This window comes from Brachyistius frenatus, unplaced genomic scaffold (genome assembly GCF_029030835.1).
Source record: "Brachyistius frenatus isolate BFR_SWC_R1_liver_20210118 unplaced genomic scaffold, ASM2903083v1 Contig_317, whole genome shotgun sequence".
NCBI classification, from domain to species: Eukaryota; Metazoa; Chordata; class Actinopteri; family Embiotocidae; genus Brachyistius; species Brachyistius frenatus.
In genome coordinates, this window is record NW_027210916.1 from 309,355 (window position 1) to 325,000 (window position 15,646).

General features: G+C 45.5%; 2 protein-coding genes across 2 annotated transcripts in view; one reads left to right on the forward strand and one right to left on the reverse strand.

Moving 5' to 3' along the window:
* Positions 1-715: 715 nt before the first annotated feature.
* Positions 716-9,231, forward strand: LOC138635585 (ankyrin repeat domain-containing protein SOWAHB-like). Its single transcript, XM_069723128.1, has 4 exons — positions 716-2,577; positions 4,413-4,813; positions 5,119-5,306; positions 7,218-9,231. Exons 1-4 carry the CDS (start codon positions 786-788, stop codon positions 7,675-7,677), a joined length of 2,841 nt encoding a protein of 946 aa, XP_069579229.1. The 5' UTR covers positions 716-785; the 3' UTR covers positions 7,678-9,231.
* Positions 9,232-11,517: 2,286 nt separating this feature from the next.
* The window catches only part of ccni (cyclin I), a 20,023-nt gene continuing 15,894 nt past the window's right edge, over positions 11,518-15,646 (reverse strand). The window contains exons 7-9 of the mRNA XM_069723133.1: positions 14,888-15,053; positions 14,481-14,713; positions 11,518-13,400 (exon numbers count right to left, since the gene is read on the reverse strand). Of these exons, the coding sequence (XP_069579234.1) occupies positions 13,170-13,400; positions 14,481-14,713; positions 14,888-15,053 (630 nt within the window). The 3' untranslated portion in view covers positions 11,518-13,169. The remainder of the gene's footprint in view (positions 13,401-14,480; positions 14,714-14,887; positions 15,054-15,646) is intronic.

The window sequence follows — 15,646 nt, forward strand, 5'->3', positions numbered from 1 at the left end:
TTATGACACGTTGGAGAGTCACAGTGTGTGTGTGTGTGTGTGTGTGTGTGTGTGTGTGTGTGTGTGTGTGTGTGTGTGTGTGCTGTGCACTTCCTATTTAATAGCAGCAGTTTCTCTTCCTCGTGATGATGAACACAAACTGAAGCTCATCAGTAGAGCCGGTGGGAAAGATGATGTCATTCTGGTCCTTTGTGATGTTTTTTTCATGTGAAATGTTCATAATAGATTCTCTTAATAGACCAGCAAGCTTTAATACTTTGCAGATGTTGGTTAGTGGGAGAGTTGCTGTTTGAATAAAAGTCAAAATGCTGCAAAATGCAATGGAAACATGGGAAAAGAGTATTTAAATCAACATGCACAACTTTTCCATCTGCAGACACAGAAGTCGTGAACTGCTTCAACTGAGCTTTCCTGTGTAAAATGTTATATTTCAAAAATCAGACAAAGAAGGCCACATATTTGTTTTTTAATGCCTTTATCGTAACAACAGAATCTGGCAAATACAAAACCATATTTCTAATAAAGCAACAATAAATAAATAAATGGGTTACATATTTGATTCTCATGACAATCCCTTTCACTTCAACAGGAGAATGTAATTATAGAAGTTCCTTTACGTCATCCTGCCACATCCGGGTTACCTGCAGGAATGCAGCAGGTGAGTGTGAGTTAAATACCTGAGGTGGGCGGGGTTTCTTCCTGTCCGACAGAAACTGCTCGCGACCTTTGAGACCAGCAGGGCGGGAGAGAGACACGCCAGCAGCGAAAACAGCGTAGAGACCACAATGGCTACAGATTTCACTCAGGACGCCGTGTTGCACTTCCTGCAGAGCAGCGGGGGGTCCGTGAAGAACGCGGACCTGCTGCTGCACTTCAAAGACTACGTCCGGGACCATGCGGACCGGGACCGGAACCGGGAGCTCTTCAAGACGTTCGTCAACTCCGTGGCCACCGTCAAGCAGACAGACGGCGTGATTTACGTGATTCTCAGGAAGAAGTTTCGAGGACATGTCCCCGGCGGCGGCGGCGGCGCGGGGTCCTCCTCCGGTCCTCCCCGGTTACCCGCCGGGAGGAACGCCGAGCCCTCCCCGGGGAACGCCAACCGGAGCCCGGCAGTGAGCGCGAAGAAGCCTCGGCAGAAAGTGCAGCTGAAGGGGGAGATAACACCCGCCCCGCCGGGAGGAAGTGCAGGAAAAACAATCCTACCTGCGGCTGGGATCATGCTGAACAACAACAACAACAACAACAACAATGTGGAGACAAATTTGAACCAGAGACTGAAACAACAACAGGTAAACGGCACACCTGAACTCACCTCACCAGCTCCGGTAGTGAGTCACACACCCCGTCAGTCTGAACAACCTGTCCCGGATCAGTGCACCGAGGTCGGGCAGCAGAGGGGCGGTTCTGGTCCACTTCCTGGTACCACACCTGTCCTCCCTGCACTCGGACTCCAGAGAGGAACCAGCCAGCAGGTCCCACAAACCCTCGGATGGAGGGAGGCTCAGCTGGAGGGGGGCCTTCATCAGGAGCCTCCTCTTCATCAGGAGCGTCCTCTTCATCAAGTGCCTCCTCTTCTTCAAGAGCGTCCTCTTCTTCAAGTGTCTCCTCTTCTTCAAGTGTCTCCTCTTCTTCAAGAGCCTCCTCTTCATCAAGTGCCTCCTCTTCATCAGGAGCGTCCTCTTCATCAGAAGCCTTCTCTTCATCAAGTGCCTCCTCTTCATCAGAAGCCTTCTCTTCATCAAGTGCCTCCTCTTCTTCAAGTGTCTCCTCTTCATCAAGTGCCTCCTCTTCATCAGGAGCGTCCTCTTCATCAGAAGCCTTCTCTTCATCAAGTGCCTCCTCTTCATCAGGAGCCTCCTCTTCATCAAGTGCCTCCTCTTCATCAGCTCCATCCTCATCCTCAGGTCACCCCACGCCGGATCAGACACCGGCCGAGCTACAAAACTGCTGTCTCTTATGATGATGATGATGATGATGATGATGACAATGAGGAGGAACAGGAGGAGGTACCCAGAAGGCGAGGCTCAGCAGGGGGAGTGTGGCCCCTGAACGCACCTTTGGGTGAAGTGAGTCGGGCCATGTCCGCCTCCACCCCCTGCATAATGGACCCGCCTGCACCTTCTTCTTCCTCTTCCTCTTCTTCATCAGAAAAGAAGATTCCAAACATTTACATCCAGGATATGGAGGTGGAGACGCTGAGGCCTCGGGGCCCAGGACGGAGCCAGGATGGGGCGGGGCTGAGAGGACCGTGGGCGGGGCTTGAACCTGCGTCCGTCCAGAGGGAGGCGATGACCGCCAGACGCAGCCTGCCGTCAGAGGCGGAGCGCTTCGTCCCACCTCCACCTCCACATGCAGCCACAGAGGAGGCGCCGCTCCGCAGCATCCGTCCTGCAGGTGTCCCGCTGGAGGTCCGACACGGGTCCGACCACGAGCTCACGCCGCGGCTGTCCTCCAGCCACAGCAGCATCTTCTCCCCCTTCTGTGACGCAGGCTTCTCCGGCGCGTCGCCGTCGTCCGTGACCCCGAGAGCAGCCGGGTGGATCAGCAGCTGCGAGGATGTCCAGGCCCGAGCAGGTACGACTCCCAGAACCACGCCGGTGTCCCGGCCGACACTCGGGTCCACGCATCATCCCGCTGCACCAGATGCGTGTTAATCCGCCGCTGAAAATAGTCCCCAACAAACGCATCTCTTCCTGTTTGGAGTCCAGTTTGAACTTCCTGTCGTTGACAGTTTATAACAACTTTCTGGATATGAACTGTTCAATTAAACCTAAAAAATCCAATGTTGAGGTGAACAAGAGTCCAAATCCTATTTGATACGTAATGAAAAAGAGCTTAAAATGATTTTATCTAACACACTTCAGTATATAAAGTTAAACCCAAAATCATTCATATCCATGTCAAATGTTCACGTCTCGTGAATTTGACCAAAACTTTACTTCTGGCTGGCGATGACATCACCAAGAGAAACAGGATGTTACGACATTGTGCTCGAGATATAAATGAAAACATAATTGTGTTTTTGTTTTTTGCATTTCTATGAAAATGTCATGTCCACAATGTAAAGTGGGTCCTCACTCAGCTTCTTGGTTTTAGACATGACTTGCAATGGACTAGAAAACTGCTGAATCAGCTGTTCTTAATTTATAGTTGGAGGAGAAACTTTATTCAGACCTTCAGACCCTGAATGAGATCAGTGTGTTTCAGAAAGGCTTGTCGGATCATCTCCCTCCACACGTCCACTGTGGAGTTGAGTTGTGGGATTTCCTCCATGTTTTATTTAACTTTTTGAAACCAAAAATAAGACACGCCCACTTTTTGAAGAATTGTCAAATAGTTCTTGGCAAATATGAAATTGTTTTTATGCTTGAAATGCCACTAAATCCTACAGACAACAAGTATCTTCCACATACAAACCAGTACACACATGTCCATAGATCACAGAGGAAAAAATAACAAAAGAAAAGAATTCAAAACTACTTTTCCTTTATTTCCATGTTAAGTCTGGAGAGACTGCTTTAAGATTCATCAGATCCTCTGACGTAGTTCAAATAGTCCATAAAGTGTCGCCAAAATTGACACAATTTGTCTTGTTTTTTTCAGAGAGAATTTGATTTTCTCGTGTTTGATATCATCGTTCATTAGATTTGAATGTGTCGCTGCAGTCTTCTGTTTCCAGTTGAGTAAAATCAACTTTCCTGTCAGAAGGATGACAAATGACATCATATTTCATCCCATGTTGTTTTTACCAATATTAGAGTCTATAATTTCAGGTCTATCAACCTTTGCAGACTTTTTGATCAGTTCTGGACGACATCGCTCCAATAATCTGATATTCTCTGATCTATATCTGAGACTTTGAAAGCACTGTTACCTGGAATTGTTGGAGGCTTTTGTAGGATGTCTTTCACAAACTGAAGAACGATGAATCTGTTCTCGGGTCGTCCTGCCGAGCTGATTTCAAGTGCTCTATATTCATTATTCATGTGAACCGGGACAGTTTCTCTTCTTTGTTTGCTGCAGCTCCTTTGTTTGTGAGCATCACGTAGACGTTTCCGTTCTGTTGTTGACTGGGTCGGAGAATTAGGATGAAACGGATTATTTTGTCTGTCGTGACTGAGGACGACACACTGATTCTTTAATGGAGTTTCTCTGTTTCCTTCTGGACATGAATACTTCAGTTACTCCTCGTTGTTTAAGTCTGTTCAACCATGTTGATGCGTTTGAGGAGCGACTGATATTCTTCACTCATATTTCATTTCGTTGCATCATGTCAGGCTTCTGGACTCACTTTAAATTGTGGCCCCTAAAAAAAGCTGTCAACACTTTTGCCTTCAACTGTGTTCAGATGAGCCGTCGTAGGACCGGCTCTCTGTAAAGTGAACTGAACCTTTTCCTCCATCCCTCAGGTAATCTCTACCGGGAGGAGGCGGAGTCAAGCGAGGGCTCCACATCCTCACCTCCACCGCAGCAGAGGCTGTCGGCCGCCCGGCGGCTCAGCAGCCGTCTGAGGAGCAGGATGTGCCGCAGCATGGGGGCCGACCTGGACCGCCTCCTCCAGGAGGAGGTGAGGGGAGGGGGAGGAGGAGGAGGAGGAGGGAGTGAGGCCGCCCGGCTGAACCGCCTCCACCGGATCTCCTCCTCACTCAGCCTTCGCTACAACCTGTCGTCCTCCTCGCTGTCGTCCTGCTCCACGCCACCTCGCTCCCAGAGCCTCGCTGACCTGGGCGAGGGAGGGGCAGGAAGGAGGAGGAGCCTCCCCGCCGCCAGCTCCGCCTCCACCGCTCACCCCGAAGGCCACAGGAGGCAGGTGAGATGCAAAGAGTCCTGAGTGGGGGGAAAATAACAACTATGATGAACACGCTGCTTCGATTTGAAACCTGAGATTGTTAAAATGATCGACACAGAATTAATCCTGAACATTTAAATATCAGATCTGTTTGCTTCATATTCCATAAAGTAAGATATTTGAAAAAGCATAGTGTTAGTACCTGTTTTTAGTGTTAGCTGATTTTAACTTTAATGTGAGCTTCTTTGGCAAACCTCCTCCTTTTTTCCCCAATATGACTCATGATACACTTCGTTAATGAACACGATGTGTGTCTCTGCCGTCAGTCGCTGGTTCCTCTGGAGTCCAAAGAGCACGACTGGCTGGTGAAGGGGGCGGCGGGCGCCTGGCCGGACATCTACTCCCTCTTCAGAGAGGACGCGTCGCTGCTCAACAGACCAGACTTCATCTCCGGCTTCACCGTGCTGCACTGGATCGCCAAACATGGCGACCACCGAGTCCTCAACACGCTCTGGTAGCTGAAATCACTCCGATATTTATGGTTTGACGGAGCACTCTGAAATTGGCCTTTAATTAGTGATAAACTGTTTAGGTGGATTACTGCTAGCTAGCTGATGTTTGTGGTCGTCAACTTTGATAATTTGTTGGTTGGACCAATCAGTGACCATCAGTGAGGTCATCAACCATCAGTGAGGTCATCATCCATCAGTGAGGTCATCATCCATCAGTGATGTCATCGTTGGTTTGTGGACGTTACAAAACCTCCAGTTCAGATTCTGTCCGTCACCATCTTGCTAGTTCGGAGCGGTTTGGAGCAGGAAGTGACCATATTTGGACGAGCTGGGGGAGGAGCCAGCGGTGCATCTGACTGATCTGATTGGAAACCTGATGATACTACGTCCCGCCCACCAATAGCTGTAACCTGACTGCACCACAGGCCTGTCAATCAAACAGACACGCCCCCAAAAACAGGTCTTCTTGAAGCTTTATTTTATAATTAATGATGGGAATATTTTTGTATAAAAGAGTTTGTAGCTTCAGGTCTGTAAAATGGTTCTGATGCAGAAGTGTCTTCAGCTGCAATACCAGCGAGTGCCACCAGAGGTCGGCTCAAAAAGCCTCCGGCTCCATAGACTCCCATTCAACTTCTCTCATCAAATCCAAAGTGAATATTAAAACTGCCAGCAGTGATAACGGGCCCTCACACTCTGTGCGCCGCCCCCCCGACGTGCAGCGCGCGAGGGACCGCGTATCCCCGCTTAAAGTTGCTATTTTTGTCTCGTTTCCTGTCTGCAGCAGGGGGCGCTACGACTATGACGGAGTATTACTATTAGGTGTCTTCAGGGCGGGACTGCTGTCAAAGATGTAATGTTTGAGGAAGATCTGAATATGTACATAAAAGTTAGTCAGTTGTAGGTTCACTGCGAGACGCTCAAAATGGCCGCCACGACACGGTTACACCGATCGACGAAAACAAACTCATGATGCCGAGACACTTTTCGGTGCATCTCGGTGTGATATATAAGTCCAACAAATTTAGTGCATTTAGGTGAAACTAGGTGCCGGAGCTGCAGGTTAGGGGGCGCTGGTGAGCCGTTTGGCCACGCCCACTCACAAAACACGTAGCGCATGTATGGTCTCAACACGCAGGATGTATGTGACGTGTTTCGTGAGGTTTCAAACATCCTTTGACCTTAAACATCAACTTCCTGTGTCACGGTGAGACATCCAACTTTGCCGCATCGTCACGGCGACAAAGTCGAACGAATGTCTCAATATATCATCGACTACATGTTTAGGTTATTGTGACCCGACTTTACGTTCATGTGATCAACCAGCTCAACGTAGAACGTGAAAGTATGAAAAGTGTCATTTCCAGTTTCCACCAGGGGGCGCTATGACTGAGCCATTTGGCCACGCCCACTCGCGACTCCACGAGAATACGAAATTTTTGACCGGGAGACAAATGTTTCTCCACTTTCATGAGTGTTTGAATATGATAAAACCTCCAAAAAGGCAAATCACTTTTCATAATAATAATAATAAGGAACGTGAAAAAATTTACAAAAATTCCTTGAATAACAATACGTCTTCGCACCATCGGTGCTCCGGCCCCAAAAATGTGTCCATCAGTTATCTCGGTGTTGTTAGCTAAAGTCACTCCTTCTTCTTAGTTTTCTGGAGGTCCATCTGAAAATAATCCCTCATTCATTAGAAAAGAAGATTCAAGAAGACCTGGTTTTGGGGGCGTGTCTGTTTGATTGACAGGCCTGTTGTTTCATGTTAAAAGTTACGCTGCGGTACTTTAAAAATAGCACTACTCCCTGAATTTAATAAACACGTTACGTCATCAAAATGCCCCTGAAGAATATTTCATGCATGCGTTTGAGTCGGGCAGTGATTTTCTCTCTGGCTGTATTTTCAGGTACGGAGTTGAAAAGGCCGGTTTGTCCTTCGACATCAACGCCAGGTCGACCGGCGGCCACACGCCGCTCCACATCGCCGCCATGCACGGCAACAAAAACATCGTCCGTCTGCTGGTCAGCAAGTTCAGCGCTGACGTGAAGGTGAGAGACACGGCGGGGAAGAAGCCCTGGCAGTACCTGGACCGCACGGCGCCGCTGGACATCTTCCAGCTGCTGGGAGCGCCGGCTCAGGTCGCCGTGACGGGAGAGGGAGGAGTCGGGAGGGTGGACTCCAGCTGGAAGCAGCAGCAGCAGCAGCAGCAGCAGCCACGCCGCCGCCGCCGCCATCACTTCTCCTCGGCGTCCTCGGGGGAGAGGCTGTTCACGACAAAGGTCAAAAGGTCATCCTCCATCGCTGCGTTCCTCAAACACAAATCGCTGCATCGGTTTTATGGACATCAGTCTGACTCCTCTGTTTAAAACTCACGGGTTAAGTTTTGGAGAGTTCTGCAACCTGATTGGTCGACTGCTCGTTGGTCAGCTGTTCTACTGTCACGTCCTCCCAACAGACATGTCCTCCCAACAGATCTGTTGTCCTCCCAACAGATCTGTTGTCCCGACACGTCCCCGAGATGAAACGTTTACGCTTTCAAACCTTTTGGAGAAGCCTAAAAACATTAAAAGTAAAGGTAATGTGATGGAATCAAACACCCACCCGACACCCACCCGACACCCAGCAGGACCTTTCAGCGGAGACACAGAGTTGTAAAGACTCACCGTTTCTCACCGTTAACACCAACTTTTCTGGACTGCAGTGGACAACAACAAACAAACAAACAAACAAACAAACAAACAAAGGCAAACAGCAGATTCTCGGCTGAACCTCGAGACCAGTTCAAACCACTGGGACCAAAAGGTCCTCCGGTTTCTCCAGCCGACTTCTCGGTTTCCCTGCAGATGAATTCCAAAGAGAAGGCAGGATGTGAGACGTGTGATTTGCAGGCAGGGCGGCGTGTTTTCAGCAGGACTGTCTGATGTCATTGTTGTGAGAAGATAAAAGAGGTGGAAGTTTACGAGCCGCGGCCCGACGGGAGCTCCAACATCAGGCCGCAGCTGTCAATCATTCAACCTGCTGCCGCCGTGGTGACGAGCACTTCACATCCGCTTCCTGTTTCCAAATCATCCGGTCAGCAGATTGTTTCTCTTCCTTAAAGGGAGCTTTTAGTTTGATCCTATAAAAATGAATATGGGAAGGTAGTGGACAAAATATCCTGAGCTCCTTGTGCGAAGCTAACAGTCTCCTGGCTGCGGGATGACTTCATCATACGAATGTGAGAAAACTATTTTAATGTGGTGGAGCAGAAAATGACGAGCACTCCTAGAAATGATGGACGAGCTGTGGAATTAAGAGATTAATTGATTGCATTTTTGTTGTTGGGTGTTCCCATTATTTTGTCCACCCCTTTATGTGCAGACAGGCATGTTGTTTTTCTCTTGGAGGTTTTTGTCCGTCAGCTTTAAACTTTAAACTCTTCAGACTCTTCTGTGTTTTGTTACTTTTGTCGCAGTTGCTTGGAAGTGTGTTGCATTCATGTGCTGTTCGGACATCCAAGACTTCATTCGGTGGAGAAACTCCCACCATCCTCCCCCTTGTTTAACGTGTCGTCTTCGATCCTCGAGCGTCACGTCTTCGTGAACACGAATCGGTCTAATCCGAGGGAGGATTTGAAAAATGATCAACATGAATGAATCCTACAGGATTTGTTGTTAAAGTGTAAAACGTAAAAACACAAGTTTTGTCCTTTAACACGATAAAACTGCTGTGTTTTGCTTTGTAAATAATTCTGAAGTAATCTTTAATATACCTTTATGTCCTTTAAGGGAGATGAACAGTATTTTCACAGCACTAGTCGATGTTTATACGCTGAGTTTACACAATTGGAGGGGTCTTCTTTGTTTAAATGCTGTGGTGGATTTTTATGTATATGATGATAATGATAATTAATTAATTAAAAGCTTCACATTTTTCTTTAATCTTTGTTTCTCATTGGATTATTTTATTGTTCAACTCCTTTCGTTTTCCTCATGTTCGTAGCTTCAGGTCTGTAAAATGGTTCTGATCCAGAAGTGTCTTCAGCTGCAATACCAGCGAGTGCCACTAGAGGTCGGCTCCAAAAAGCCTCCGGCTCCATAGACTCCCATTCAACTTCTCTCATCAAATCCAAAGTGAATAAAATATGTCCATCAGTTATCTCGGTGTTGTTAGCTAAAGTCACTCCTTCTTCTTAGTTTTCTGGAGGTCCATCTGAAAATAATCCCTCATTCATTAGAAAAGAAGATTCAAGAAGACCTGTTTTTGGGGACGTGTCTGTTTGATTGACAGGCCTGTGATGTAGTCAGGTTACAGCTATCGGTGGGCGGGACGTAGTATCGTCAGGTGTCCAATCAGATCCACCGCTCCATTTTTATATAAATTCAGTGGGTTTTGGTGGCTCATACTTTCTAATGTTAGCTAACCTTGAATGCTGTAGTTATGTTTGTATGTAAATGTTTAGGTATGGTCGGTCTGGTGGCTAATGTAATTCATTATTTAGCTTAGATTCAGTCTAAATGACACTTCTACTGATTTGATGATAAACTAATTTGACTCTTCGATACTTCTACCAACATTTACATATTTTCCAGCGGCTGGATGTGGTGGGCAGCGGTCACCGCGCCGGTCTCAGTGGCAGCCGGTGGATTTGATTCGTTGCACCTCTGAAGTTCATTATTGAGGAATGTGTTAATTCCCTTAATTTACAAACCTATCTCCTGAATGTAGTTTTAAATTTTTTTTTTTTTTTTAAATCATATTCACGTGATCAATTTTCAAAAACACCAGCAGACAGAAACCTGGGTCTTTAAAAACAGGCGTTTCCATCGATGTGGATCTCTGAAATAATGCAGCTGCAATGTAAAGAGCAACAAACTGTACGATATGTTCAGTTATGGAGGTTTTAAAACTGGTAACATGTTCAGTCTCGCTGCAGAAACAGGCTGGTGGAGTGTGTGTGTGAGTGTGTGTGTGAGTGTGTGTGTGTGTGTGTGTGTGTGTGAGAGTATGTGTGTGAGTGTGTGTGTGTGTGTGTGTGTGTGTGTACACAGGTTTTGTCTGAACACGTTGAATGCTTCTGTTTCGTAGAACCGGTCAGATCTGTTGTGTTATTACATACATAAACACCAAACTGTTTCATTGCCATTAAAATTACAATGACGCCAAAGTTAAATGACATATTGAATGTTACAGAAACAATATATCATCAGAGGACACCGTTTATGGTCGTGGTCGGCTGTGGGGAATAATGGGAGTCTGGAATTGGTTGTGTTGTGTTTGAGTGTCTGGTGTGAAGTATGTGATGTCGGTGGCAGTGAGGACGAGCCATGAAGCCTGGGAGCGGATTTAAAAAGGACAGATGGGAACAAAGCAGAAAGTATGAACGAAGACACGGGAGACGATGCGTCCACCGTGACGCTGTCCCTGTGGATTTTGTCCCTTTATAATACAAACAACCAGGCAGTCTTATCTGCACATGAGGCAGGAGGAACCCTCCTCTGGTCGCTCTTTCTTTTCTCCTCCAGGCTGCTTTCATTTGCTTTTAATGCCACTTTCCTTTCAAGCTTGGATGCAGCTGATCTGCATTTTTTTTTTCTTTTCTCTTCTTCTGCCTCGAGTTGGCGTGATTTAGTCTGACATTTGGACACGCATGTTCATCACGGCAGTCCCACGGCACTGTCCCACGGCACTGTCCCACTCTCCTCTCGCTCGGATCGTACGAGGCAGATGGCTGTCAACATCTGAGTCGAGTTCTATTGCAGATTTCTTCCCAGAGAAAAAATTCATACTAAAACAAGTCGTACAAAATAAAAAAAAATGTCATACTGTAGTATGTCTTCCAAAATATAAAAGAAATGTCCTACTACATACTATAGCATAGCATTTTTGTAATAGTTTGTCAAAAATGTGGAAAAATAGTCATGCTATAGTACAGTAAGCTATAGAAAGCACTGAGGTGCAGTGGTTAGCACCGCCGCCTCCAGGTTCGAGGTTCGATTCCTGGCCGGCGAACTTTCTGGAGTATGACTTCCAAAATGTCAAAAAAACATCAAACTATAATATGCTGCCCAAAGTGTCATTAAAATGTCTTAAAGCTTACAATGAACTTCAATACTGATATTAAGTTAAAGAATAAAACTTCTCTATTCACCTCCTATTTTCATGTCTATCCACAAAGTAAAAATGTAAAACATTTCTCGATGAGAAAATGAAGACAAACAGCGTGCTCAGGTTTCAGTCTTTATTTCATGGTGCCGCGGTGCGTTCAGGGACCTGGAGAGGCCACCAGCAGCTCCCACAGCAGGAACAACAGAGCTTTTTACACAAGAGACATATCAAACAGAACTTCAAGAAATAAAAGCAGAGCGTGTTGTTGGTCACTCGTCTCCTGAAGGGTCTGAAGCTCAGACACCAACGTGAAAACACATTTTCTAAATTACCATACCATCTTTAATACGCCAGAATGTTAACGCAAGGTTGTTATTTTTTTTATCCCATTATTAAGGAATATTTCAGAGGCTTATACCAATTTTCAACTTTTAACTATTGAGCATGTACATTAGTTGTAGGTTTTTAGATGTTATCTTGTGTTTTCCATTCATTTCTATAAAGTAAAAATATCTTTTACCTGACTTCTTTAAAATGTCTGATTCCTCACAGAGAAAATCACCAACATTTCAGTCGAGGTTACAAAACTTCAGATTGGTCTAAAACGTGTGCAGCGAATTAATGTAGACTCTGCAGCGTTATCTTGATACTGTAGAGAAATAAATGGAAGTCAATGGCAGCCTGAAACAGGCGGATGAGTCCAAATGTGTAAAACAGTTAGCGGTGCTGTTAGATTTTTAGTAACTGGACTTGATTTGAGAAGAACAGCTCTAAAAAAAAATATGATGAAATTATTGTCATTTCAATATAAGACCGTAAAAAATAAGTAATCTGAACGCACAGCTGCTGTCGGGCTGCGAAGCAAACAGCAGGAAATAATTTGGCTGGTTTAAAGATACGACTTCAAAAACACTTTTTCAGTTTGTTTGAGGAAAACAACCTGAGAAATCTTCGTTCACAACAAGCTGCAAGGAAATAGAAAAACTGAATAAAAGGAGGGAGGTGTTAGCATCTTCTTAACAATCAAATGGCACTTCACAAAAAATTTAAAAAAAGATTTTCTATCCGGGGTGGTTGCTTCAGATAATCATCTCTACAAACACAATCATACATCTGATTTAGACTCTTCATGACAAAGTTATAAATATTGAAGGTAACATGCAGAGTGAGTGGAGAAGAAACATAAATATATGACATGAAAAAAAAGAGTTTGAAGATGTGAACTACAAATATAAGCTGACAAACGAAGGTGTGCCTCCACAAGAGGGCGCCGAGCGACACACCGGGGTGAAGAAGTCAATTCTAGGTTTTTTTCAAGGTGTATTTTTCTATTTATAATTTTTTTTTAACATTTTGTAACATTGTGTTCAACAAATATAATTAACAATAGTAGCAGCAGTAGGTTTTTTTTGTGTTTTTTTTAATGTTAAATTTTTTTTGGGCTCTGTTGTCCGGCTGCAGGGGATGATGGGAGCCGACCTCGGGCCGGCTGAACAGCTCGGGGTCACGCTGGGGTCATGTGCAACCAAAACCGTCTCGACCGCCGACATCATCCCAACCACTTCATGTTTCTTTTATTTAAACAGAAGCACTGAATCAAATCTTTCACTGAGTTTGTTGCCTGTCGCTGAGGCTGCAGCCCAACGTCAGCAAAATGTCACTAGTTTGATAAAGAAAAAGTCTGAAAACTTGTGGACTTTATTCTGAAAGGGAAACAGGAAGATGATGTCAGTGTTGAGGCGGTTTTGGTTAACAGCTTCCTGTTTGGTCGCTAGGAGGCACTGACTGGCTGCAGAGGCGGGCAGGGGGAGGAGCTGCCTTCCTGTCGGGACAACAAGACACTGCAGACGCCGAGGCCTTCCCCCCCTCCTCCACTGGTTGTTATCGCCCCCATCCCAGTTGCTGCCCCCTCCTGGACTGCGCTGGTAGTGATGGTGGTGACGTCTTCGTTGTAGAGGCGTTTGATGCCATCGTAAAAGTCGTCCACGTCCATCGACTCCACCTGAACATACAGACTTTATATTTAGTAATAATTAACTAATGATTATTACTTCTTTGTTCCTCTGACTCTTCTCATCACTGATCAGTGAATTCAGTCGCTCTAAGAATTATTGCGAGAGCTCGTGATTTTTTTAAATGTGATGAAATTTTTTTTCCACAAAAATCATCGTCATCAGAATCTGAGCTGAAAGTATTAAAACATAAAGTAAATCTTTTCAAACTAAACTCTCTTTATTACCAACAATAACTCTTCATTTTATCAGAAAGTCTCTGCTCCTGTTTTCATCTCCAAATAAAACTCTGTTCACGGAGAAACAGGAACAAGAGGAGAAACAGGAAGTGAAATGTGTTCTTCACATTAAAATGATGATTAAATGTTTGTGATCAAAGGAAGTGATTCCATATTACTGGATGTTAAATGAGTTTTCTCCACACGTCCAGTTGTCAGAGACGTCTCTTTGTTTGTTTCATCCAGCAGGTCTATGTGTTGAATGAACATGAATTAAACAGCATCTAAAGCTCTTATTTTGAAAGGCTGATGTAGTCCTTGTTTCTATATTGCAGTCACAGACGGTCTGTTCTGGAAACATACGCAACTTTTAGGAGATTTTATCTCCACGGTTCTCCAAGTTCAATAAATACATAAAAAAGATGAGAACTAAAATATTCCTGTGATGTGGCAGCAGGATTATTATCACAGGAAGTGATTACACATTTATTATTTGATCAGGTAGTGCTTAAAAAAAAATCATATTTTTCTTTCTCGACTTACAACTTTTTCTAATTCCTGCAATTTGGTTTGAGTACCGCTGTGCTGAAGTTGTGCGTTTGCACTTAGTCTCCAAAACGAGCATTAAAATAAAAACACGTTATGGATTTATAGGCTGATGCACTTCATGCTTCGCCTGTCAGGGGTTTTGTGTCGTGGCTGATCGGTGTACGTTTTAAAATGACTGGATGTTCGACCAGATCAGACAAACTGCAAACATTGGACGGTATTTCCTCCCGTGGAGAAGAAAAGCGGTCCGGCAGCGCTGCAGCAAAGTCCCTACAACTGTTCTTCAGAAAAGAGGAAAGTTACCTTGCGCTTGGCGGAGGCCTTGCAGCGCAGCGTGACCTTCTGCAGGCGGTTCAGAGGGCGGAGGTGTTTGGGTGGAGAAAGCAGGGCGGAGATGCTGCTGTGTGCGGAGGAGAAGGAGGCGTCGCAGCTCCAGGGCTGCTGCCTCTCCTCCTCCCCACCAGCAGGGGTCTGTGGCGGGTCGGGGGCGGGGAGGGCGCGGTCCCTGGAAGACTCGGTGGTGGAGGTGATGGTCCCTGGAGAGAGGGTGGACCCAGAAACACTTTAACCTCTTAAATTACCCACAATGCAACACGCAGAGATGTATCCCTCTGATACAAAAGGCTTCATAACAACTTATAATCACATTCTCGGTGTTGTTCGTCACACAACACCCGTCAGCAGACATGAACGAGGGAACTCAAACGCACCCAGTGGGCAGCGGAGGGGCGGGGGCTCCAGGGCCGGAGGCTGCAGGGCGGCGAGGCTCTGCAGGGGTTGGTAGATGTAGACGGTGTTGGGAGGCAGGGAAGCTCTCGGTGTGGACAGACTACGAGCCACCAGCTCTCGACTGCGGATCAACTCGGAGCTGTCGATCTGCGAGAGGCACGAGAGGACGAAAAAAAGACGAACAGAGAGAGAAATTAGACATTAGACTAGACATCTAATTTTAATCCCTGTAGTGTGGCTGTCGCCCCCCGGAGGATGCAGACATCATTACAGCCAGCAGAAATCAAACTGTGACAACTTCATTCATTATGTGACCTCACTTTCTATTTTGCCTGGACTTTTATATTTCTGAATTTCTGAATGCTTTGGACAAACAGATACGGCCAAAATGATGATGAGGAGTGAAATTTGAGGTATAAAAACATTGAAAAAGATCCCGTGGTGGCTGTTTGTCCTTAAACTGGTGCATCATGGGTAAGTAAAAGAATCCCCCGTCCAAATAAAATCACTGCGTTATTTGGTTTATTTATCTGAAAACAAACAAACAGAAGAATCATGTTTTCTGCTGGTCTGACCTAAAGAACCTCAGGTGGTCACTGTTACCTAATTCAATAAAATACAAGTGAACAAAACTAAACAAATAACTAAAAAGAATATACTTTCACAATAAAGAAAAACACCTGAAGCAATTCAAACTCAGAGCAAATTCATGAATATTACAAACAGATCCTGACAGATGA